We start from the raw sequence: 25,914 nt of genomic DNA on the forward strand, positions 1-25,914 counted from the left end.
GTGTGCACAATGTGAAGCAGTAACTGCACATACGATGCAAACAGTTATCTGCAGTTAATAATAACTGTCTCATTAATATGTGGTGTTCTAATAACTGTTGGTTGTGATCTCTCTCTTCCCCCGACTCAACACTACTGGTGATACAACACCAGGTACATAAAAGGCACAAAAGTACATTGATGTTATCTGGATCTCGTAAATACGTACTTTAATCCAGCTGCCACAGTTTTAGATGATAAAGCTGCTCAGAATTCCTCCCGAAGGCATCCACTATTGCATCTCCTGGTTTCTAGACAGTGCTGTACCAGATACATTTTTACAGGATGTTACCAGTATTCACGTTTACTGGTATAGGCTAGGATGAATTTTCTTCATAGTAGCTGGTATGGTGCTCTTTTGTATTTGTGATCAAAACAGAGATGTTTCAGCTGCTGCCGACAAGGCTCAAGGCCATTTCAGACTTTCACACTGCCCTCCCAGAGAGCAGTCTGGGGGTGTGCATTCAGGAAGGTGGGAAAGGACCCAGTTGGGACAAGCTGACCCCAGAGCGTATCACACCATACTCAGCAATGAAAGCTGGGCAAGCAGCAGGAAGGGTGGGGGTGTTAGTGTTGGTGCTAGTCTTCCTAAGTAACCTCTACACCTGATGAAGCTCTGGTTTCCTGGAAATGGCTGAACATTTGCTGGCTGATGTGAAGCACCTAACTAGCTTCTGACTTTGCTTTACTTGTGTGCACAGCCTTTGCTTCACCTATTAAACCGTCCGTATCTTGAGCCACGTTTCCTCAGTTCGGGCCTTGATTTTCTTCCCAATCGTTCCGTGAGGGAGTGTCCAAGTGGCAGTGTGGTGCCCTGCTCCAACTGGAGCTAGCCCACAACAGCATGACAAACCCGTATTTTTCTGATGCTGACTTGCAGGATTACTCAGTTTTGGAACACGCAGAAAGTGAAGCTCGCAGTCAGATTTGCACGATACACGAGGCTCGCCTTTTCCTCCCCTGGCCCACGTTTCCAGCAGTGGAATGTAACAGGCAGGGCTAAAAGCTCCGGAAGCGCTGAGGCCGCTCCGCCGGCGGGCACGGCTCCCGGCTGTGTGTGTGTGTGTGTGTGTGTGTGTGTGTGCGTGTGTGTGTGTGTGTGCGTGTGTCTGTGTGTGCCCGGCCCCGTCCCGCCGGCCGCCATGGAGACCTCAACGGTCGCTTCCCCCGCCCGAGCCAGACCCGCCCCCGAGGGCCTCGGGCCAGCCGCCTGCCGGGCACCGAGCGGGACGGGGGGCTGGGGAGGGGAGGGGAGGCGAGGGGAGAAGGGGCGGTGCCGCGCGCGGTGCCGAACGCAGCGGGAGGGGGACGTGGCACCGCCCGCGCGCCTCGCTCCCGCTGCCCCGCCCCCGCCCGGTGGTGTGGTGTCTTTGCGGCCGCGCTCTCTCGCGAGATCAGCGTTGGCGCCGTGACCTCCATGTGAGAGCGGCGGCGCCTGGTAAACACTCCCCGGGGTTGGGAGATGGCTCCCGGCGGCTCCCGTTAGACCTGCCCGCGGCCGTTCCCGCCTGGCTCCGCCTCGCCTTGTGCTGCCTCAGGGGGCTCGCGGCGCTGGCGACAGGGGAGCGGCGGGGGGGGGGGGGGTTCGGCCCGGGTCTCCTTCCCTCTTGCGCGTCCCTGCGACCGGGGACAGCGGCCCGACGGGCGGGGGGGCAGGGGGGAGGCTTGCGTCTGTTCCGCGGGATTTGAAAATCCTGCCCCACTGAGCCGAACAAAGAGCGGGGGAAGTGCCCGGCCCCCTCCCTTTCTCCACCGCACGCCGCAGACGCGCTCCCGGAGAGCGGACCCCTTTTCCAGCTGCTATCCCAGCTCTTCCTCCCTATTTCCCGCGGCGGGCTGAGCGAGTGGGAGGGCACGCACCATGTGGATCCAGGTCCGCACGATAGACGGCACCCAGACCCAAACCATCGACGACCTGAGTCGCCTTACTAAGATCGAGTGCCTGCGGGAGAAGATCCAGGAGACCTTCCGCGTGAGCCCCAACCGCCAGCGCCTTTTCTACCGGGGCAAGCAGGTGAGGCGGAAACGCCCCTACCTGGGTGGCAGGGGTGGGGACGGGCGGGGGCTCCCTCCGTCTCCCGCCCGGCGCGTCAGCTCTCGGGCTCGGCTCTTTGTGTGGCCGGCGCGGGGGTCCCCATCCCCACCCATATGTTGTCCTACGGCTTTTGTTTACCCCTGTCCCGTAGGGTGTAGGGCAGGAGGCAGCCGGGGCATTTAGCCTCACGGGGGTCCGGCTCCCGACGCGGGTTTCCCCGCGCCCTCGTGCATGCCTTTTTGCCCGAGGGCGAGCGGGTGTCGGAGAGGCCCCTTTGTGTTTGTTTTCCCACCTGAACCGCCGGAGGCTCCTCCCCCAGCCCTTGCTTTTATCCTAGCGAAGTGACAGGGCTGCCCCTGAGGGGATGAGGGACCCTCTGCCCTCCTAGCCACCCCTGGGAAGCGGAGCGCTTCGCCGTCTTGCCTTTGCCCGCCCTGCCGCTGCCTCGGCCGGTACCGCGGCCGGTTTCCACGGCGGAACGTGTCCCCGCACCCCTGGGGCCACACGTGGCGGGGCGGGGAGGGGCGGTGCGAGCGCTGTGTCCCCTCAGTGCCGCGGCCGTGTAACGGTTTTCGGGCCCGCCAGCTGCGAGCCCCTCCCACCTCCTTGCGGGGCGGGCGCATAGCGGCCCGCTTGGGCGGGCAGAGCCGCGCGTCCCGGCGGTGGTTGCCGCGGGGCGCTGAGCTGCCCAGCCGGGACACGCTTCTGCCCACCCCCTCCCCGCCGCCCCCCGGGACAGGCGGGCTCTCATCCGAACGGGTTGCCTCGGGCTGTATTTCTGCTGCCGAAGGGTGTGACCTTTACAGCTGCGTTATGTAAACTATGGGGTGTACTCGGTGTGTGAGTTGTTGAGTGAGGCACAGCTACTACCAGGCACTAATGGTACCGGTGCGTGGGAGCGTGGCTTCTGGGCTGCACCGTCTTGCAGCAGATGAGTGTTGCACTGCTCACCTAAACTGGTAAACGCCAGGCAGGGAGATTTCTGCTTTAGAAGAGATGAAGTGTGTGTCTTACAGATAAGGGGAGAAAAGTGAGAGGTATTTAACTGTGACTAGCAGGTAAGCGTCAGTGGCTAGATGCTAAGGCTAGATTGTGAACCTTATAGCAAATTAGATTCCCGTGTTCTACAGATTACGGAGCATTGGTGGGGATGATTCTTTCAAGGCCATTTTGGACAATCTCATATTTCTCTGAAGGGACCAAATCAAGGAATATTGGTCTTGAAGTTGTGTAACCTGTTCTGGTTTGTGTTGTCCCAGCACACCCCTTCTTCCATTTCAGAGCTTAATGTGGCACACGGGGCTCACCCACCTGAGAAGCAGGGAAAATGAGCCTGTCATGAGTTGAGCTTTTCTGTGTACTCTTGGCAGTGGCTATACCAATTAGCTTGAACATTTTAGTTAAGAGATCTCTTATTTAAGAAAGCAGAAGAGTGACATATTACAGCTAAAGTCACTGACATTAGCAGCATTTGTGAGTTTAGTATTTAGTTTATTGAGTTTAGGACACAGTTTGGATCACGTTCAGTGAAGAGTTAAGGAGTTCCTTTTTTATTTTATTTTATTTTATTTTTTTTATAGCTTCACTCACCATTTCTGGCTGTTTTCTTGCAATTACCATAAGTGATCCTGAAGTGGATTGTTTTTCTGATTCCATGATGCTAGTAAGTAGAAAAAAGGTCAGAAGGATTGCTGTTGCACAAGTAAAATTGGATGTTGACAGATATGAGCAAAGGAAACTGGTGAATAACTGCAGCTCTCTCAGGGCTGTGATCAAAAAAATTAAATGTGAGGTCAATAGAAAGCATATGGTGCTTTAAAACATGGAAGACCTGAAGTTTCCTGCATGCGTTGGAAAAAAATATTAGTCCAAACTCCTTTCCTGTTTTATCTGGTTAGCGCTCAGTATGGTAATTTGTGCAGTTTGTTAGTGGAACTGTGTAACTGAGTACTGGTTACTGCAGTCTGGGAACTTCTAGAAATACTTGGAACTTTCAAGTGATGGGTACCAGGAAACTGGCTAAATAATCTTTCTTCTAAAAATGGGAGGTTTATGAGGTTATAACTATACAGAAACCTAAGTGAGTCACTGTTTATGGGCAGAATTTCAAGTTAATTTTCTTAGCTTGCAGTACAGAACAGCTTGAACCAACACTTTAAGCTAGGGCAGTTATTTTGCAGTTCTTTAGGCGTGTCCATGTCCAGTTAATTTAGTTTGTGTTGCAGTCTAATTCGGTGTTGTCTGATTGTCAACACAAATGCAGGACCCTAAGTGGGCAGTGCTTCTTGTTCTGCTCTTAAGGGTTAAAATGCGCTAGAACTACCAGTTAAAAACCTGGTGCTGTGACCTTTTTTTTTTTTTTTTCTCTTTTCCTCTTCCCTTTGCAAAACCAGGAAAAGCACTACTTGATTGAACAGACTGGTTTCTGTTTTTTAACTCTTACTGCCAGGAGGACCTACCATGCATACATGGTACTGACAAGTAAGAGGATAGCATTGCTCTGTAATTTGGTCTGGTCTGTGAGGACATCCTGGGCAGTGCTGAGTAACTGTCTTATCAGCCAGAGAAGTCAAGTCATTCTACAGATTGAGGTAGAACTGTTTGAGGAAAGGAAGTAGTATTGTATGCATAGTTCTTTACTGTCATGCAGTAGCCTAGTCTGTGCTTAGCTAGAGAAGTTTACTGAATGTAGAAGTGTGCAGTGGTTTCTCTTGCTTTCTTTGTTGAAGAAGTTGGATCATTGGCTAGGGGGAGTTTCTTGGAGGGACACAAATACTTCCTTATGCTGGAATGAGTCATATCTTAACCTTGATCCACCACAGACTATTCCCAGCTAATGCTTTATCAGTGGTGAGTAACCTTGTAAATAACAGTGCACTGTGTGGAGTTCCTCTAAAATTCAGAAAGGCAACACAATCTGTTTTCTGTCAGCATACTTTCTGTCTATCCTAACTGGAAAACCTATATAGCATTTCTTGATGAGGATAGAGGTTCCTATTTTCATTCATGAAAGTGAAGGAGATTATTATAGTAGACAAATTCCTGGCATCTTGACCTACTAGAGTAGATTTTCAGTAGGACCAAGCTGTAGTCACACTGGAATTTCTAGCCTTTAGTTACAACACTAGAGAAATTGAACAGTAAAAATATGTTGAAGCTTATTTAAGTTTGAAAACTTGCCAGAAAACTTAAGGCTGTTTGGAAGACTGCAGAGGTACTAACTGCATTTTGCATAGAACCAGTTGTGCACAGTGTGCATAGTGTGCACAGTTTGCATCATCTTCTCTGCCCTGTTGAAATTTGAATTCAATGAAAACTTGTAAATGGCTGTTATTGTTAAACCATCATCTTAAGCTGCTTTTTCACAGTGCTTCCCAGAGTCAGAAAAGAAGGATATTGGAGCTCAGATGTTTCTTCCCACTACATTTAAGAGTCAGTGACTGAAACTGCTTTTGCAGTTGTTAATCTTGTTGATGAGGAAGACACTCCAAACCTGTTTCATGGGACACTGAAGTCAGCAGGTGGAAGTGCAAGTTTTGAAGCTGTTGATTTACTTGATGTGAAAGTCATTGCAAATCAGGCTTACTTCACAAGAAGAAATCCAACTCTGCTTTTATGCACAATTAAGTATGGTAGTGTGCATTGTGTTACTTAGCTGTGCAAGGTGACTGTTACATGTGGTTTGTCAGGATAAAGGGTTTAGTGTTTTGGTTTTTAATTCTGTAAATGTAACTCAGACAGTGGAGGGGTAGGAGAAGTGGAGGAGCTTTCACTTTGTGTGGGAGCATCCTTGTGATAAAGCAGTCTCTGTGAAATACAGTTGTAAATCTGACAATAGGACATGCCTTGATTTACCTACAGCCTTTCTTATACAAGACCTCTTTAACTTCTGCTGACCTGGGCTGGCACATGAGCAGTAGATAGAAACTTGTGTGACTTCAGTCTTCTAAGCTTCACGTTTGAAAACTGTATGTTTAAGGGCATCTTAAATACTTGGAGCTTGGGTGAATTTCCAGAAGGATAGAGTGGAGTCATTCCCCAAAGAATGGGAGTGCTAAAACTATTCATAAAACAATTGAGTTTTTTAGCACAATCTCTTCCCAGCTTTGTTGTGTTTGGAAAACTGTAAACATTTTCAGCTGAAGCTGTCCAAACCCCATCTGCTTCAGGCAGCATCTGGGTGTGAGAAATCTTCAACTGTAGCAGTTAAGTTTTGGAGAAGTAGTTAGAAGAAGTCTTAGTAAGGAAGTGGTTGCCATTCTTCGAAGTTGGTAGCAGGTAGCTCTGTAGCTTGATGAGTCTCATCTGAAGTCTTCAGGGCAGGCATGATAAGACTGCATTCCAAAATACCCACGCATTCATGAAGTATACTTCAAATTTCTCTGGCCATTTGGTAGCCGTATTAGCAAGGGTTTTTTTTATATGCTTGCAGAAGTTGTTTGCTGGAATCAGCTTCTTGTTAGGTTTTTAATGTAAGGTTTCTAGTGCAACTTACCACTCCTTTGTACCATTATCTTTGTTATTCAAAGCATATAAACAAATTGAAGGAAAAGCTGAAGCATATATGAAAACGGAACACTATACTTTACATGTATGACTTCAGTATTGGGAAGCTGGAAAAAAGTATAATATAACCTGTAAGAAATTGCAAGCAGCTTTAGGGCTATATTTTGTGGCACATATATTTACTCATATAGTCGCATTAGGATAGTTCAGTACTAGTAGCTTTGTAATTAATCTGGAAGCTCTTGGAAACTAAATATTTCTTCTTGTATTTAAAAAAAGCCTCACAAACCCTTAGATGCAGAACACACCTGATGTGTATCCTGCACTGATAACTAGATGATGAGGATTTCCAGTGATGAAATGTGATTAAATGTTGATGTAATTTACATTGATAGAAGTTAGGTGATTCTCTTCTATAAAAGCCATTAACTAGATCTCTATTCCTAATATTTTAACTATTAAATTATGTTAAAATAAGTGCCCTGATATGCTTGGGAATTGTTTTTATTTTTTTTTTCTGTTGTTGATTATGGAAGTTTGAGATAATAGCCAATTATTCATTACAGGTATCCTTACAAGCTGCAGATAGTAACTTGCTCTCCTTGACACCACTGTTCCTGAACTTCAGTTGCTGGTGCTGTAGAAGACCATACCACCATACGGGATGGTACTTGACTGCTCTCATCTAATCAGCAGATAGATGGATGAATCTTTTCATGCTTCTGAGGGTTTCAGTGCATCTTTATATGTTGACATCCTTATATATATATATATATTTTTTTTTTTCCCCAGTATCAGATAATCCTAAATATCAGCCAGAAGATGCCATGAACTTTTATTTACCTGATAAGAAGATTGCTGAGAACTGCTAAAGAAGAGAAACTCTGCTGCTCTAACTTCATCTCAGTTAGAAGTTAATGAGCAGATGTTCCTTTAGTAGGGTTTAGAGTTGCATCCAAGACGAAAATGTCGTATCTAAATTAGCAGTTTTTTTTTTTTTTAGTCTCACCCAGTGATAAGGGGGGAAAATAATCTTCAAAACCTTAACTTCTTATTAGAAAGTATAGCTTGGAAGAGGTGCAGACTTGAGTCATGGAGTTGTTGCTTGAGACTGAGAATGGGTGCCTTCACCTTCGTCTTCTGTTTAAGTCAAGAAGTCTTTTCTTATAGTTCTTGACTTTCAGCTGTTTTGTGTTGGCTCTAATCGTGTATGCTGATTTTTTTTCTGGATTATAGTAAGCCCAGTTTCAAAGGTAAAATGTGTTGGTACCACCTGGACATTCTACAAATAGTTCTGAAGTAATGGTGTAAAAAGTACTGTTTTGTTGGAGAATGTGGCCTCAAAAATGTAGTTTCTGTACTTAATTTTAGTTACAGGACTTAAGGAAAAGTATGAATTTCTTATTAGAGAAAGCTAGTCTTGTTGATTAAGTACAAAGATGACTAATGTACATTTATCATGGTGTGTGTTCTGGAATTGATTGTTGTGTCAACAGCAAGATTCTGTAATTTCTTCCAAGGTGGTGTGGTTTACGTAGCGTTCCAGACTTCTGCTTTGTGTGAAGAGCCGTAGCACAGCGTATTCACACTGTGCTATGATCAAACTCATTGATTGTCACTATAATTGTAGAAAAGCCTTCCTCAGACACTGTAAGCTTCTATATTCTTCCTTCTCTATGTATTCTTCCTGTATGCTTTCTGCTGAGTACTGTGGGAGTCTCTGCAAGACTGGTGATACTTACCTAATTATGATTTATTGAGAATAAGACATTTAATACCATCCAGTGTTAAGACTACCCTTAGTCCAGAGCAGCTCGTTAGCAGTTGTACTAGCACACTTAAGCAGCCAAAACGAAGCAGTCTGTTACAAGGACTAATTCATGTTACCTTGTAGGTGGGATTTTTTGTGTCGGAAGTCATGTTTTTGAATATTCTCATAGGCTGCTTTGAAATGTGACTCTTGTGGCAAAAATGATGGAATTGAGTCTAATTTTGAACCATGTTCTCCAGACACTAATAACTTGTTTGTTTACTGGTTTTTAAAATGTTGTGATCCACTTGCATTCTGTTCTGGAGTCATATGGATCTAGAATCTGTCAGAAGTTTCTTGTCCAGAAGTTTCACCTACTTATGTATTCAGTTATGATTTCATTGCTCTAAAAAACATTAATGAATGGGTAAGACAGAACAAAGATTTTAATAGTGGTTTTTTTTTTGTTTTCTTTTTTTTGAGTAGATTATCCTTCTTGAAACTAAAGAATGATCTACCATTTGTATCTGTTAGTTTTTAACAGCAAGCTATGCAAGTCCAAACTATTAAGAATAAAAAATTAACATAAATCTTGGTGAACAGATTGTCAATGGTAGGACTTTTAATGAAACTCTGCAAATTAGGGTGCTTCTAGGGGCAAGCAAGAAATGTGTTTGTCTCAGTCTGTTTCTGTTTGAGCTTTGCTTTCATTGAGAGGCTTGCTTACAAAGTGAAGAATGAAAAGCATTGGTAACGGCCTGGGATTTCTTTGCTATTTCTGTCCAAGCAAGATTAAAGTTATTTCACATTTAGGAAAGTAAACCTTTATTGTAATTGCTTTTTATATGAGACTGATATGTGTTGCTGTTTGGTTTCTTTTAGCATCTTTGCTAAAAATGTCAGCAGCAATAAGGAGCGGAGTGTTGGGGAAAAACATTTGGGATTGCCATGGTGAAAAGAGTATGGGTAGGGTGCCTTTATGTCTGAACAGTGTGTATACAAAATCTTAAAGAGTGTGGGGGTAGTATAGTCAAGATTCAGGAAGTCTTCTGTAGACATATGAGAAGGAGCCACTAAACCTTGTGGATGTGCAGTCTTTACTTAAAGATGTTTGGGTGTGGTTACTTGCCTTCTTATTCTTTTACTATTATGGCTTCTCTGGGTGGAGTTCATTGTTCAGGGTCAGAAGTATCTTTTTGGACCCTAAGCAGTTACTGATACATCAGTCAAAAAAAAGTGACTGATGCACATTGGACAGTTCTGCTGCTAAGAAGATGGGATGTTTTAGTAGAATGATATCCAGACAAAATTTTTTTGACAGAGCAGCCTGTATGGGAGCTGTGACAAGTATTATTGAAACTAAAGTTGCTTGAGGAGAGAGGAAATCTCCTTTAAGACAGCACACATTAAACATTCCAATTCATGTAGACCGTAATTTTATTTATGTAGTTGCCTTCTAAATTCCCTTTTATTTAGCTTTTGCAATTGAGACAACTGTTTTTCCTTGGGAAACAGTTCCAGTACACAGTTACTGCAAAAAGTTGACCATGTGCTTACTGCTCTGAGTGTAGTTAATACAAGAGTTTAAAGATCATCCAATTTTGAAGCAATCTCTTTATAAACCACATAATCCAGGTGTAGGCTACAGTTTTCTGTGTGGAATAAAGAATATTGTTCAGGTTTTCTTTTGGCTTTAAAAATTAAGAAAACTGACCACAGTAAGTGTATGGCAGGAGTCCGTGAGCTAAGTGTCTAATATCTGTAGCAAAGATTATTGATATTTTCTTGACCTGAGGTGGTCCCGTTGGCCAAAAAGTCACTGTTACATACTTCAGAAGCTGATTTGAATTTTCAGTTAGGCTTTTCATTATTAGATGCTGTTTGGAGATATGCTTGAACGCTTCTGTAGAAATATTAAGTGGAGCTGACAATTCCAGCATCCTTCTGGAAGGCAGAAAAAAGTTAGTTTGCACATCAGTGTTGAGGTGGAGAATACTAGAAATTCTGAAAGTCCACGTTGCTTCCTTTCAGTGAGTACCCAGCTGGAAGTTACAGGTTTTTTATTTCATCAGACTAACTTTTACCCTCTGGGCAGTTTTTTCTGCTGAGCTTCTGGGTGAAGCTCTTTATCCTTATGTGTTGCCTGTTAAAGAAATTTGTAGGGTGTATGTAATAACTGTGCATAATAAAAGAATAGAATCATAAAATTATCTAGGTTGGAGAAGATCTTTGAGTCCAACCATTGCTCCAGACTGCCAAGACCACCACTAAACCATATCACTGAGGGCCTAATCTGTGTGGTTTTTGAACGCTTCCAGGGACGGTGATTCCACAACTTCGATGGGCAGCTTGTTCCAATGCCTTATCATGCTCTTTGTGAATCATTTTTTGCTAATATCCAATCTAAGCTTCCCCTGGCACATCTTGAGGCTGTTACCTCTTGTCCTGTCAGCTGTAACTTGGGAGAAGAGACCGACCACCACCTCATTACAACCTCCTTTCAGGTAGTTGTAGAGTGATAAGGATCCCCCCCAAGTCTTCTCCAGGCTAAGCAACCCTAGTTCCCTCAGTGGTTTCTCATCACACTTGTGCTGCAGACCCTTCACCAGCTTTGTTGCCCTTCCTTGGACCCACTCTAGCACCTCAATGCCCCTCTTGGAGTGAGGGGCCCAGAACTGAACACAGTATTCAGGGTGCTGCCTCACGAGTGCTGAGTACAGAGGGATGATCACTGCCCTGGCCCTGCTGGTCACACTGTTGGTGATACAGAATCATAGAATAGTTAGGCCATGTCACACAAGGCTCTGTCCAGCCTGGCCTTGAACACTGCCAGGGATGGAGCATTCACAACTTCCCTGGGCAACCCATTCCAGTGCCTCACCCCCCTTACAGTAAAAAACTTCCTCCTTAGATCCAATCTAAACTTCCCCTGTTTAAGTTTGAACCCATTGTCCCTTGTCCTGTTGCTACAGTCCCTAATGAAGAGGCCCTCGCCAGCATCCTTATAGGCCCTCTTAAGATACTGGAAGGCTGCTGTGAGGTCTTCACACAGCTTTTGTTTCTCCAGGCTGAACAGCCCCCACTTTCTCAGCCTGTCTTCATACAGGAGGTGCTCCAGTCCTCTGATCATCCTCGTGGCACTCCTCTGGACTTGTTCCAACAGTTCCATGTCCTTTTTATGTTGAGGACACCAGAACTGCACACAATACTCCAGGTGAGGTCTCAGGAGAGCAGAATAGAGGGGCAGGAGCACCTCCTTCGACCTGCTGGTCACGCTCCTTTTGATGCAGCCCAGGATACAGTTGGCTTTCTGGGCTGCGAGTGCACACTGAAGCCGGCTCATGTCCATTTTCTCGTCGACCAACACCCCGAAGTCCTTCTTCACAGGCCTGCTCTGAATCTCTTCCCTGCCCAGCCTGTAGCTGTGCCCGGGATTGCTCCAATCCAGATGCAGGACGTTGTAGTTGTCATGGTTAAACTTCATAAGGTTGGCATCAGCCCACCTCACAAGCGTGTCAAGGTTCCTTTGGGTGGCATTCCTTCCCTCCAGTGTATCAACTGAACCACACAGCTTGGTGTCATTGGCAAACTTGCTGAGGGCACACTCATTCCCACTTTCTGTGTCACCAACAAAGATGTTGAACAAGACCGGTCCCAACACTGATCCCTGAGGGACACCACTCGTTACTGGTGTCCAGCCGGACATTGAGCCATTGACCATAACTGTTTACATGCTGCCATCCGGCCAGTTCTTTATCCACTGAGTGGTCCATCAAATTGATGTATCTCTAATTTAGAGACAAGGATGTTATGTGGGACAGTGTCGAATGCTTTGCACAAGTCCAGGTAGATGATGTCAGCTGCTCTATCCCAACCGTAACCCCATCACAGAAGGCCACCAAGTTGGTCAGGCAGGATTTCCCCTTAGTGAAGCCATGCTGGCTGTCACCAAGCACCTTGTTGATTTTCATGTGCCTTAGCATGCCTTCCAGGAGAATCTGCTCCAAGATTTTGCCAGGCACAGAGGTGAGGTTGACTGGTCTGTAATTCCCTGGGTCATTCATTTTCCCCTTCTTGACAATGGGGGGTTATATTTCCCTTTTTCCAGCCATCAGGAACTTTACCTGACTGCCGTGGTTTTTTGAATGTGAATGGATAGTGGCTTAGCAACTTCATTTGCATTCAGGACCCGTCGATGGATTTCATCAGGTCCCATGGACTTGTGCACGTTCAGATTCTTAAGATGGTCTCGAACCAGATCCTCTCCTACAGTGGGCCTAAGATCTTCATTGTCACAATCCCTGTATCTGCCTTCCAAGACTTGGGTGGTGTGGTCAAGAGCATTTGCCAGTGAATACTGAGGCAAAGAGGTCATTAAGATCCTCCAGGTTAGCCAGTTCTCCTGATAGCTTCTGGAGAGAGCCCAGGTTGTCCCTAGTTTGTCTTTTATTTGCTACGTACCTATAGAATCCCTTCCTGTTATCCTTAATATCCCTAGCCAAGTTTAATTCTGAGTCTTAGCTTTCCTAGTCTGGTCCCTGGCTTCCTGGATAACATCCCTGTATTCTTCCCAGGCTGCCTGTCTTTGCTTCTGCCTCTTGTAAGCCTCTTTTTTAACCTCAAAGTTTCCTCAGCAGCTCCTTGTCCATCCAAGGAGGTCTCCTGGCCCTGCTGCCGCACTTCCTTCTAGTCGGGATGCAGCACTCCTGAGCTTGTAGCAGGTGATCCTTGAATACCAACCAGGAGTCTTGGGCCCCCCTGCCCTCTAGGGCTGTATCCCATGGAACCTTACTGAGCAGGTTCCTGAAGAGGCCAAAATCTGCTCTTTTGAAGTCCAGGGCAGTGAGCTTGCTGCACGCTCTTCTCACTGTCCTGAGGATCTCAAACTTGACCATCTCATGATCGCTACAGTCAAGGCTGCCCTGGAGCGTCAGATTTCCAGCCAGCCCTTCCCTGTTGGTGAGCACGAGGTCAAGCATGGCACCTCTCCTTGTCGGCTCCTTTATTACTTGCAGGAGACGGCTGTTTTCCACACAATCGAGGAACTTCCTGGATTGCTTATGCTGGGCTGTACCATTCCTCTAACAGATAATCAGGATTGTTGAAGTCCCCCATGAGGGCAAGGGCCTGAGAGCATGAGGCTTTTCCTATCTGTTTATAGAGCACTTCATCCACAGAGTCCTCTTGATCAATCGGTCTGTAACAGATCCCCACACTAATGTCCCTCATAGCTGTTCTCCCTTTAACCCTGACCCACAAACTCTCTGTTAACTGATCACACCTCTCCCCAGGCAGAGTTCCATACTCTCCAGCCTGTCACTGACATAAATAGCAACTCCCCCTCCCCATCTGCTGGGCCTGTCTTTTCTAAAGAGGCTGTAACTTTCCATTCCAACACTCCAGTCATAGGAGCCATCCCACCATGTTTCTGTGATACCAGTTATATCATATCCCCGTAGATGTGCACACATCTCTAATTCCTCTTATTTATTCCCCATACTACAGGCGTTTGTGTAGAGGCATCATAGTATTCAGGGTGCAGCCTCAGAAGTGCCCAGTACAGGGTGATGATTACTGCTGTGGCCCTGCTGGCCACACTGTTTCTGATACAGGCCAGGATGCTGTTTGCTTCTTGGCTGCCTGAGCACAAACTGGCTCATGTTCAGTGGCTGTCAGTCAGCTCCATCAGGTCCTTTTCCACTGAGCAGCTTTCCAGCCATTCTTCCCTAAGCCTAGAGAGTTTCATGTGGTTGTTGTGGCCCAAATGGAGGACCCAGCAGTTTGCCTTGTTTGCCCTCATACCACTGGCTACAGCCCATCGATCCAGCTTGTCTAGATCCCTCTGCAGTGCCTTCCTGTCTTTTAGGTGATCAACAGTCCCGCCCAACTTGGTGTCATCTGCAAGTTTATTGAGGGTGCACTCAATCCCTTCGTCCAGATCATTAAATGAAGATACTAATGCTGGCCACAACAGTGAGCCCTGAAGGGGCTGGTTATCACTGGTTACCAACTAGGTGTGATACCATTTACCACCGCTCTTTGTGCTCTGCCATCCAGCCACTTCCTGACTAAGTGAAGAATACACCTATCCAGGCTATGAGCAGCCAGTTTTTCCAGGAGAACGCTATGGGAGGCAGTGTAAATGCTTTACTTAAATCCAAATACACAATGTCCACAGCTTTTCCTTCATCAACCAGGTGAGTCACCTTATCACAGAAGGAGATCAGGTTGTTCAAGCAGGACCTGCCCTTTATGACCCCGTGCTGACTGGGCCTTATCTCTCCCTTTTCCCACATGTACTTTATGATCTCACTCAGGATCATCTGCTCCATGACCTTCCTCGGCACTGAGCTCAGGCTGACAGGCCTGTAGTTCCCAGGGTCTTCCTTCCTGCCGTTTTTTGTAGAGACGTGTCATGCTGGCCAACCTCCCATCCTCTGGGACCTGCCCACTATACCAGAACTGCTGATAGATGATGGAGAGTGGCTTAGCAAGCTCCTCTGCCTGCTGCTTCAGCATTCTTGGGTGGAACCCATCTGACCCATAGACTTGTATACATCTAAGTGGAGCAGGAGGTCTTTAACCATTTCTTCCTGAATTATAGGGACTTCAGTCAGCTCCCCATCTGCCATCCAGCTTGGGGAACTGAGTACCCTGAGGATGTCTGGTGTGACTATTAAAGACTGAGGCAAAGGCAGCATTAAGTACCTCAGCCTTTTCCTCATCCTCTGTCACTAAGTTTCCCCTAGTATCCAGTGGAAGATGGAGGTTCTCCTTGGCCCTCCTTTTATTGCTAATATATTTGTACAAGTACTTTTTATTTTATGTCAGTGGCCATATTTAGTTCATCTGTGCCTTCACCTTTCTAACTTTACATAACCTAACAACATCCTTGTACAGTCCCTTGTGACAGTCCCTTCTTCCACAGGTGGTAAATTCTCTTGTTTCTTCTGAGTTCCAGCAGTCTCTCCCTCTTCAGCCAGGCTGGTTTGACTGTTGGCCCATAGGGACCGCCTGCTCCTGTGCCTTAAGGATTTCATCTTTGAAGAGTGTCCAGCCTTCCTGGACCCTTTGTCCTTCAGTAGTGTTTCCCAAGGAATTCTGCCAACCAGCATCCTAAACAGGCCAAAGTCAGCCCTCCGGAAGTCTAACGTGGGGGTTTTGCTGACCTTCTTCCGGACTTCTCCAAGGATTGAGAATTCAGTCATTTAGTGATGGGTTTGCCCAAGATGGCCTTCAACCATCTCTCACATCACCCACCAGTCCTTCTCTGTGGTCAGCAAATCTAGCCAGGCATCTCCCCTAGTTGGCTCACTAACCAGCTGTGTTAAGAAGGTAGCTTCCACACCTCCAAGAACCTCGTGGATTGTTTCTTCTCTGCTGTGTTGTGCTTCCAGCAGACATCTGGTAGACTGAAGTACCCTATGAGAACAAGGGCAAGGGATCCTGAAACTTGTCCCAGTTGTTTGAAGAGCGCTTCACCTGTAGCTTCATCCTAAGTGGTCTGTAACAGACTACTACCAGGACATCACCTTGGTTGGCCTCCCCCCGATCTCTACCGGCAAACATTCAGCCTTCTCACTCACAACATTGAGTTCTAGGGAGTTGATGCACTCCCTGACATACAACACAACCCCACCACCTCTTTTTCGTTGCTCATCCCTCCTGAAGACCCTGTCACCATCCATTGCAGCACTCCAGTCATGTGAATCATTCCACCACGTTTCTGTGATGGTGACTGTGTCATCATTTTCCTACTGCACAATGACTTCCAGCTTCTCCTGATTCCTGACCATGCTGCAGGCATTGGCATAAATGCATCTAAGTTGCCCTGTGGATCAGGACTCCCAACAGTGGCATGCTACCCCATGGCTCATGTCTAGCAAGCCGGGTGTCTGTTTCAAACCTAGCTTATAGCCCTCTCTATGAGCGCTGGTAGCTCCTGGGCTAGAATCCTTTTCCCCCTTTGGGACAAGTGTACCTCATCTGCCGCCAGCAGGCCTGGTGCTGTATGCACTGACCCATGGTCAGAACGCCAAACTTTTGATGCCAACACCAGTCACGGAGCAAGGAATTAGTGAGATTTTTCTGATGTGAGCATTGTCACTGATTGCAGCCGGCAGGAGATAAGAGAAAACTGTTTGGGCTCCTGAACCAGTCACCTGAAGGCTCTGAAGTCTTTCTTGAGTCCGCTCAGGCTTCTTGAAGAGATTTCCTTGTTGTCCATCTGGAAGACTAATGAGGGATAGTAGTTGCCAAGCCATACCAGATGAGTGAGTTTTCTGGTCAAGTCCCTTACTTTGGCCCCAGGGAGGCAGCAGACTTCCCTGTGAAAGATTGATGTCATGTAATTCTTCATCATACTACATTAATTAAAGAGCTCTTCAGCATTATAGTTTTTTTCATCTTTATTGCTGTATGTGGGTACTGCTCTGGTTCTTGGAAAAGAAAACCTCAGAAGATGCTCAAAGGCACACTTCTGTAAGTGATTAAAGATCTTGATTGTCAAGCAGAAAGGCTGGATTAAGGTGATCCAGGAACTTACCTTCTTAGATCACACTTTCAGATAAAAACAGTAAGAACGGTTATGTGCTTTTTTTTTTCATGAGGTCTCTGCGCACACTTTATAACCCATAATGAGCTGTACTTGGGCTGAGACTTGTAGACAAGTTAATGTGATAGTAATTGGTGGTGAATTACTTCTCAGGCATATTTTTTTCCAAACCAATGCAGTATCATACTGCACTCTAGTAGATAGGTATCAATTCCAGTATTGCATTGCTACAGCTACTGTTGTATAGTAGTGTTAAGTGTTGTGTTGTCTTAACCTTTAAGTATTTAAACAGCCTTCTGTAGAAGTATTTTGAAATTAGACAATCTCTATAGCATGTGATCTGTGAAAATACAGTTGAAAGATGTACTCTGTTTCTCTACTTATGGATATTAGTATAGTGAAAGAGTGCTAGATACAGTAAATCTAGCTGCTCTTCAGTGTCACTTCATTCAGAATATGTTAATGAAGTCTTAAAGGCTTTTGAAGCATGCCAGTCATTAAGAAGAAAAACTGAAAGTGAAATCTACTGCCAAGGAAACAAATACTTTTTTTTTTTTCTTTAAATGACAGTAGGATGAGAAGGCTGGCAAAATTTCACAAATGAAATTGCCTATTCAGTTATTTTTGCTTTAGTACGTGTTCTAATCACCCATTTAAGAAACCATAACTGACTTGAATGAGATAGAGCTTGATTATCTGATACTTGCCTGATTACTTTGTTTTTGGTTTGCATGTATAAACTTGTGAATGAGAAGTGTCCTTAAATGCCTAGTGAGCGATTAAGTAAGCATGTAATGTTTCATTCTTTACTTTAAATACGTTGTCCAGGCAAATGTATTCTCAGGGAATCTTATTAGTATCTCTATGTAGCAGAATGGTATAAAATTGTATACATACTGAAATTGGTAACTATTGTTAAGATACATACTGAAATTGGTAACTATTGTTAGGAGCAAGCATACTATAAAGCTGGGGGATTGGTCTGAACGTATTTTCACAGGTTGCCAGACTCCTTGATGAAATATTCTACTTCTCTGGGTTGAATATTTAGCTTCTCTTTGGTGTTTGGATTTTTTTTTTTTTACATTGTATTTTTGGGTAAGAAATACCGTATTCCAGAATGGATTTAAAATGCTAGTTGTCTGTACAAAGGAGGGTATTAAACTTTTTATCCTACTGCTTGTTAATATCCAGACATAATGGTAGGTCCTGAATTTTCTGCATCTGATGCTGCTTTAATAATATACTTTCAAAAGCCATATTCCAGTACCTGCCTAACTTGGAACTGATTAGGAGATATTGCTGTGTCTGGAGGGACAGGTACACTATAAAGTGTTGTGGTGCATTACTGTTTAGTTACTCTAGTATGTGAGGTTATAGACTTACTGGTGAAGATCCCATTGTTATATTAACATTCCATAGTGTCAGCAATTCAAGAAACAACATTTTACAGTTCTCTTCTTCTCTTGTGGAATGGAGTTCTTTAAGCACTCATTGCTTTACAGCTTTGTTATTTCAAGAATTTCACTTGTCGATGCATTAATGCTGGGCCCAGGTATTCTTGTGGGTACATGCGTTAGTTCTTGTAAGTTAAATAGCATATGAACTTGATTTTACTAGTTGAGATTTTGTGTTTCTCTGCTTTGTTCCTAGAATCAGGCAGTGTTACAAAGTCATTGACTTGGTCTAAATTGATATGGTTGCTAATATTCTGGGAATGTATATTTTGCTCATGCTATAAACAGATGTTCTTTCCTGTCACACTGCCAAACACTACATCCTGCCTTGTTTGAACTGTGCTTAAGATTAATATTTTTCCTCTGTAACTGTGCTTTCAGACTTAAGTGTGACATCACTAGTTACAGAATAGTCTGTAGTCATAAAATATTTCTGCAAAGAATTCTGGTTGTTAAAACAAAGGAAAAAACTGTATGACCACTTGGACAGAGGAGAGAATGCTAATTCTTTATAAATTAATACTTTAAAATAGACAACTTTGTGGTCACCGGTTTATTCTGCTGACCATTAGTTCATATTCATCAAAGCTGACTTTTTGATTCCTATGCAGGAATAGGTAGTCTGTGCATGGTGTAGGATCTGTGCATAGTATGTGCATTATTCAAGACGGCCTCTTCTCACACAAGGCTTAAACTAGCTATTTCTTGCTTTCTGAATGTGTTAAATGTAACTATTGGTGGACAGATTACTTTCAAGTGTGGGTTTTTTTAATTATTTTTTTTTAATTGCCTCTTTTTCATGTGAATAGGGAGGATTCAGTTGTGGATCAAACATATAATTTACGCTGTAGTCACAACTGACATAGATCGCAAGAACTAGGCATAGGACATGTTTTAGTTGTTAACATTGATTACCTTGTGGTGGTAGATCATTCAGGCTGTTCAGATTTAGGCTGTCACTGAATTAGCTTTTAGCTTTAAGCAGCAGTACCTCAAAGTATTTTTCTATCAGCCTGCACATAGCATGTCCTTAACGAAGAGGAGCAATGACAGCATTTCTTTGCTCTCAACTGTCTGTTGCCTACACACCTTCAGTCTACCAGGAGAAGAGCTACCCTTTCTCTCCACTGCATTATCTTGCAGAAGATTTCCTCATACCATACCAATTTCCTCATATCAGTCCTCTGGAAGATTCTAGAAACTGTCCCCAGGAACCTCTGCTACAAGTTGTCCAATTGGAACATAAAAATGGAACAGAAGTTGTCTCCAATAATACCCAATTTATTCATTGTTTCAGAAGTGGTGTGTTTTGTAGGTGTAATGATGATTGATTGATTAATTGATTGATTTAAAAGAACTGTTTTGTAGCAGAGAAATCACTTGGTGGGGAATTGAATCGTCAAAGTGGGTCTGGAGCAGAGCTCAGAAGCAGTAGCAGCTTCAGAAATGTGGATCTCCCCTCTTCCCTACCCCCCCACCCCCAGCCCATGTATTATTGTAAGGTGATTATTTGTCTTTGGACTTCATTTGTAGTTTGAATCTAAGAATAGCTGTTTTAAAACTTCTTTAATAAACTTAACACCAAAGGTATGAGGAGATTGTGGTCTGAAAAGCCTCCAGATCTGGATTGTCACAGGGCTGCAAAAACCCTTCTGTCCCCTTTGTTAAGAGAGTTGTCAAAAGCATAGGAATGTATCATACAGCAGATGGAAAAGGTAACTTAAACTTGCTGAAGTAGCTTGATACTCAGTATGAAGCCCTAGCCTAAATCTATGAGGCAGTGTAGGTAGTCACCTGTAGAATAACAATTGGTGGAGACTTCCATTTCAAGACTTGTGTTCATTTAATTGTTAATAGCATCAAAATCTTCAGTATGGTTTTATCTGCTGTGTGTTGAACTGGTTTGAAAACAGCTGAACAAAAGTACTTTCTGCAGCTGTAGACCAGACAGCTGGGTCAGCTTCAACTGTACTGACACAGACTATGTGTACTCCTGCTTTATACATCCCTGCTGTGGGTATAGTTGTGGGTATATTGTTGTATAGAGCAAATTTTTTTTTTTTTTTTTTAACACAGGTCTTAAATTCATGAAAGAGGAGCTGATTCATTTCTTGAGTTGTCGGTTTATGTCCATATTCATCCTCTGCCCTTTAGGGTTGTTTTGGCTAAGCAGAGGGGATGAAGGAAGAAATGTACATTCTGTCTAACTTGAGGTCATTAGCATGTTCCAGAAAAGTATATTAGTGAGAAGCTGGAGAATTTCTTTATTTCTTCTGTTCCTTCCGGCTCCCTAGTTTTTGTTGTTGTATTGATACTACCCATAAGCTTATGAGAACAGATCTGTTTGAAAAGGTTGCTGGAACAGTGATGTTGAAAACAGCACCTATTCTGGAAAAATATCAAGTAATTTTTGGTTGCAAAAGTAGTTTGGAAATGGGTGGGAGTTTTTTAGTCATGCATGTTTTTCTCCTACTGCAACGTGAAATAACATGTAACTAAACAAATCCTAGTTTGATATCCCTAGAGCAATTTATTATACTTCTAAGTAAATGAAATCTCTGCTTCAGTGATGCTGTAGGTCTGTAAGTGTTTAACTGAGCAAAGCAGCAGTGGTCACTACTCCCTGTGTTTCTTCTTTCCTAGCAGCACAGCATGTTGTTATATTTGGTGTGAGTTTCTCAGCTTAATTGTAGGTAAGTGAGATCATTAGGTAAAATAAAGATAGTAACAGGTATCTTAAAGCTGTGTCCAAAATAATGTTTAGGAGCTGTGTGCTATATACGATTAAAAAGTTTGCTTCTATTTATGTTCTTTGTGTTCTGCAGGATCTGATTGCATCTGGAATGTAGCAGAGCCTGATGGACAAAGTGTTTTGAGGGAGTGCTGCAGAGTGGATGTTGCCTCAGTTTTTTGATAGCTTTCAAATTGACTAGCTAAAAGATTTACTTTCAGAGAATAATCTTGTTTTGATCTTGGGGTAAAGGCCTGAGGAACGGGGAACCTGGCTAAATTTGGGATAAAAATGTCACTGTGTGCTTTCAATTCAGATTTCCTTTCATATACTTGAAGGCCCAGTACATATTCTTGGTGTTGCTCCCTCTAGTACTTTGCACAGTACTTTCAGATCTTACAGTTTTTAAAGTAAATGGAATTTTAAGTGTATGATATGTGTTTTTTGTTTTTTTTTGGTGTGGGTTTTTGTTGTTTTTTGTTTGGTGGGGGTTTTCATTTTGGGTTTTCTTTGTTTTGTTTTGTTTGTTTATTTATATGTAGATGCAAAAATTAAGGAAGTACAAGGCCTTCATAAAAAAAGAAAAAAAAAAGACTTTCTTTCTAGAAAAGATTGAGAGAGCAAATTGTGAAATTATGTAACCGAAATGTGTACAACACAGTGATTGTTAACTTAAAAATTCTCACATCTATTTATAGTTACTGAGTATGTCATGTAAGCGGCAACATAGATCCTACCTGTTTTTTTATTAGAAAAACACTGTGTGCATTACCTTGCCTTACCTTGGATGTTGATGTATGATTAAGAGGTCCGAAGTCTATAGATACTTTTTTCTAATTGAAGCCTTTGGGTGATTTTCAGTGGATGAAGTCATGGCTGCAGGAAACTGATGCAAGTTTGGTTTTGCATATACTCAAGACATGAGTTTTCATTTGCCAGAAATAGATGGCTTTCCTCTTCTTGTCTGTACAATTAGTGTTTATAAAGGGAGATTTGGAAACTTTTTCTATCCCTCCGGGCAGAATTTTACAAGTATAACTTTCTTTTGGCAGCTAGAAGATGGACACACTTTGTTTGACTACAATGTTGGACTAAATGACATAGTTCAGCTTTTGATACGTTCTGAATCTGAAGCTCCTGCCACAGCTTCTGTGACAGATCAGGATGGAGATGTCAATCCCTGTGCTGCTTCCAACTGCAAGAATAAAGTCAAAAAACCAAATAGTGGGTCACCCAGTCAGCCATCTACATCATCTCGCTCATTTCTCATTGATCCCGGCATTGGATTATACAAGGTACGTACCAACTTTAGGATCTGGAAAGTTGCCTCACACTTGGGGTTTAGTTTTATTGTTAAAAATGTTTATTGTTTTATTATATAAAAGTATGCATTCTCATTGCTTGCTTTCATGATTTGACATAATTCCCAATTTATATGTAAGTCAGATTGACTTCATTTAAGTTAACTCCTGCAGTGTCATGAAAATGTTTCTCTGCCAGGCTCACTGGTGTTGCAGTTTCAGGAGCATTCATAAACTCTGGTACACATTGTGTTCTCCAAAACATGTTTTCCAAGACATTTGAGTTGCCTGTGTAATAGAAACACTGTTTGTGGACAGAAGAAGCTGCTAATATAAAGTCTGGAAAATATAGCTTTTCCCCTGCTCACTTTTTTCAAGCTTGCCAAATATTTGTTTATACGCTAATTGTTTCAGTGCTGCATTAGAGCTAGATAAACTGGAAATACACAATTTCTTTAAATTGTATGTGATGTAATGATTTCTGTTTGACGTAGTTTTTAGGAATCATTTATGTAATTGATTTTTAGGATTGTACCTCATTGAAGTTCTTGATATTCATAGAATAGTTTGGATTGGAAAGGACCTTGAAGATCACTTAATTCCAACCCACTTGCCCTGGGCATGGATATTGTCATGTTAGGATTACATCAGAGTAACAGGAATTTAATTTAAACAGAAGATGAACAGTTTCCAGATTGCTAGCTCGTTAGATATTTAGTAGGATGTATATACATATATTTAGAGAGAGGGAGAGAGAGAGAATGGTAACATTTTACCTTGTGTTTGGGTGCTCCTTTTAGTTAAGAAATACCTGTAACAATAATTCTTTTGCTGGAAAATGATCAAAATTGCAGAGGGGGAAAAGCAGCTTGAGGCTAAAGTACATAAACAAGTTAATTTCACTTAGAGCAATGCTGTTGTTCAGATCTGTCATCCTGATGGGAAGCTGTCTGTTTCAGGTATTGAGGACAACTGGTAAGTTACTTTAGGTTCCTGTAGCATTCTGTGCAGTGAATTTTATTCATTTTCTGAGGAATCAGGGTGTCAAAATATCAGTATCTTGAATATGTAGATACAGTCTTGTGTGTTCCCTTTTTCTGCATCTCAGTTTATTAGTGGGGAAAAATTCCCCAGTTTTTAATTTCTGATGCTTTAAAATATATTTAAATGGATATATTTAATTATTTTGTATTTGCTTGTTTGTCAAACAGTAAGAATTGTCTGGTTATAGGAAAGTATAGTTTGCTACAATTTTTTTCTGTCTAGTAAAGTCCTGTGCCTCACTGGGTCTGAATCTAGAGCTAGATTCTACAAGGTACCTGTTGCTCCACGTTAGGAATAATGTAGGCCCATGTGCCCCCCTTTCTGTTTCCTATTTCAGCTACTAAAAGGAAAGGTAGTCAGCATAGAACCTGTAGTTAAAAAAAAAAAATAAAAATGTGGTAGAGTTGATACTGGGAATAATAGTTAATTAAATTATTGTCAGATGGTTAAAATAGTGATTTAAACAGAGTTCCTTTGTGTAGTCATTTTATGTTATGTAAATCAGAATACTTTAGTTTGTTTTATATTCTGTTTGTACCTGACACCTGATACTTACATGGGCTCTGAAGGACTAGTAGTGAGTGGAATTATATTCAACTCCTGTTCCGTTAGTGGTGTCTGGTTTAAGAGCTTCTTCGGTCCATTCCAAGATGGTCTCAGCATATATGAAGAACAGTGCCTTGCTTAAGCAGGGCAGATCGTCAATGCCAAAAGGAGAAATAAAAAACAGGTTGCAAGAGAGGAGTTGCAGTAACAGTGGTTGGGCGTGCAGTAATGATGGTAGAAAAACAAAAGCTTGTCCAGAAGCATGTGAATGTTTCCCCTTCTGATGCTCACACAGTCTTTATACCTTCTCATCCAAAAATCTCTGGCTGTAGTAAAGACACTTTAACTGAGAACTCTAACTAGCTTGGAATAAAAAACACACAAACTCAATCTGTAATTAATGCTAGTATTTGTTTAATACTGTTCACATAGAGCTACTAATAACCCAGTTCTTAAACCAGATGCCAGTAACATCAGATAGTTGAATGATGTTCCTCAGTGGTCTGTGGTAATAATTATTTGCTCTTACTCTTTGTAGGGGTGGGTCTCGTATAAGTGTGCCCATCAGATTATGGAAGGATACATTGGAGATCAGTGATTAAGGGAGTTTGTGCTGATGTTATTTAATTTTTTTAACTTTTTTTTTTTTCTTCTGAATCTGATGATGATTTTTGACTTGGCTAGCACTGCTTCTCTGGCACTTTCATGACTGGTAGCAAAAATTAGCAGCAGATGGGGGAATTCCTAGTAGTGTGTGTCTTGCTCAACTCTGTTTTTTGATAATACAAAGTAAAGAAGCAACCAATTCAAACAGTTAAAGCTGTGAAAGGGTGCCTTCATGAGGGTTCCTTCTAGAAGTGCTAGAATCCACTGTTTATATTTGAAACAGATTGATAGAATTAATATGAGGGTGTCCTTCTCAGATTTGTTTTATTATATGGCTGTAGCTTTCCTCTTGGTAAAAAGCTGTACTTTGAACGCTGCAGGTTTGTAAGAGTAAAAATACAAAATACATATGTTTGTATTTTAAATGGGAGGAAAAATAAAGGATTCTGTTTTGGAGGATTCTTTAAGAAGGTGAAGAATAAAATACTGCTTGTTGGTATAAACTTGTTAGCTCAAACTGCTGTCAATTTCACTTTCAGATACCTAACTACTACTTTAATACTAAAAGGTATTGAGCATGCTTTTTTGGCTTGCTCCTGTGAAAATAGAGTAAGATTGTTCAGTTACAGAAACTAGCCTTTGAGGTTAGTAACAGTAAGTATCTGCCACTGTGCTGGTACTTGACAAAGGTTGTAGCTTAAACCACATACATAGGTAAATATATGTATTTTGTACTGTTTATGGTAGATGTTTTCTATGGTATGGCTGTGGAGTAGTTCTGTTGTAATAATATTTTTATACTTGGTGTACTGTTGATGAAGTGTTCTTTAAAACTTACTTTTTTTTCTCTATTATTACAGGAACATCTGCTTAATTAGCTGAAGACTTGAGAAAAGGAAACATGATTTAGAATAGTAAAGTGGTTGGTTGCTTAATACCATTATTGTTAGTAGAGAAGGAAGAAATTCTGGGAGGTAGTTCCAGTTCTTAAGATTTCTTAAATCCTAAGCTTTTGGCTGACTGTGATAGCAACCCTGTTAGAGTTGTTTCCTCGCCTTCTCTGCAAGTCTTGAATGGTTAAAATCTTGCAGGCCAGAAAGATAGAAGGTTAAATAGTAATTCCAAGTTGGAGGTTCAGGAAAGTCTTTAAACTCCTTGTCTGAGAGCTAATATTTTAATGCTGTGTATGTTTATTTTGGCTATAAAGAGTAATTGGTGAATCAAAAGGAAAGGATAATGAGAGAGATGAGGCAAACTTTGAGGCTTGGAGGAAAAGTAAAAAAAAAAATAATAGAAGAAACCTAGCCTTGCTTTTCAAAATTACATGCAGATTGTGTCCGTACTAG

General features: G+C 42.7%; 1 protein-coding gene across 7 annotated transcripts in view; it reads left to right on the top strand.

Annotated features, from left to right (window-relative positions):
• The first annotated feature begins 1,395 nt into the window (after positions 1-1,395).
• UHRF2 (ubiquitin like with PHD and ring finger domains 2) overlaps positions 1,396-25,914 on the top strand; it is a 125,676-nt gene continuing 101,157 nt past the window's right edge. For 4 of the 7 annotated variants that reach the window (XR_009963555.1, XR_009963556.1, XM_062612505.1 and 1 more), the window contains exons 1-2: positions 1,396-2,052; positions 22,124-22,366. Coding sequence is in view for 4 of the 7 variants with exons in the window: in XM_062612505.1 (XP_062468489.1) it covers positions 1,900-2,052; positions 22,124-22,366 (396 nt within the window). In the remaining 3 variants the exon portion in view is untranslated. The remainder of the gene's footprint in view (positions 2,053-22,123; positions 22,367-25,914) is intronic. The other 3 variants (XR_009963557.1, XM_062612507.1, XM_062612504.1) reach the window with 2 other exon arrangements.

This window comes from Pezoporus occidentalis, unplaced genomic scaffold (assembly GCF_034315485.1).
Source record: "Pezoporus occidentalis ecotype Australia unplaced genomic scaffold, CSIRO_AGI_Poc_V1 ctg16, whole genome shotgun sequence".
Classification (NCBI taxonomy): Eukaryota; Metazoa; Chordata; class Aves; order Psittaciformes; family Psittacidae; genus Pezoporus; species Pezoporus occidentalis.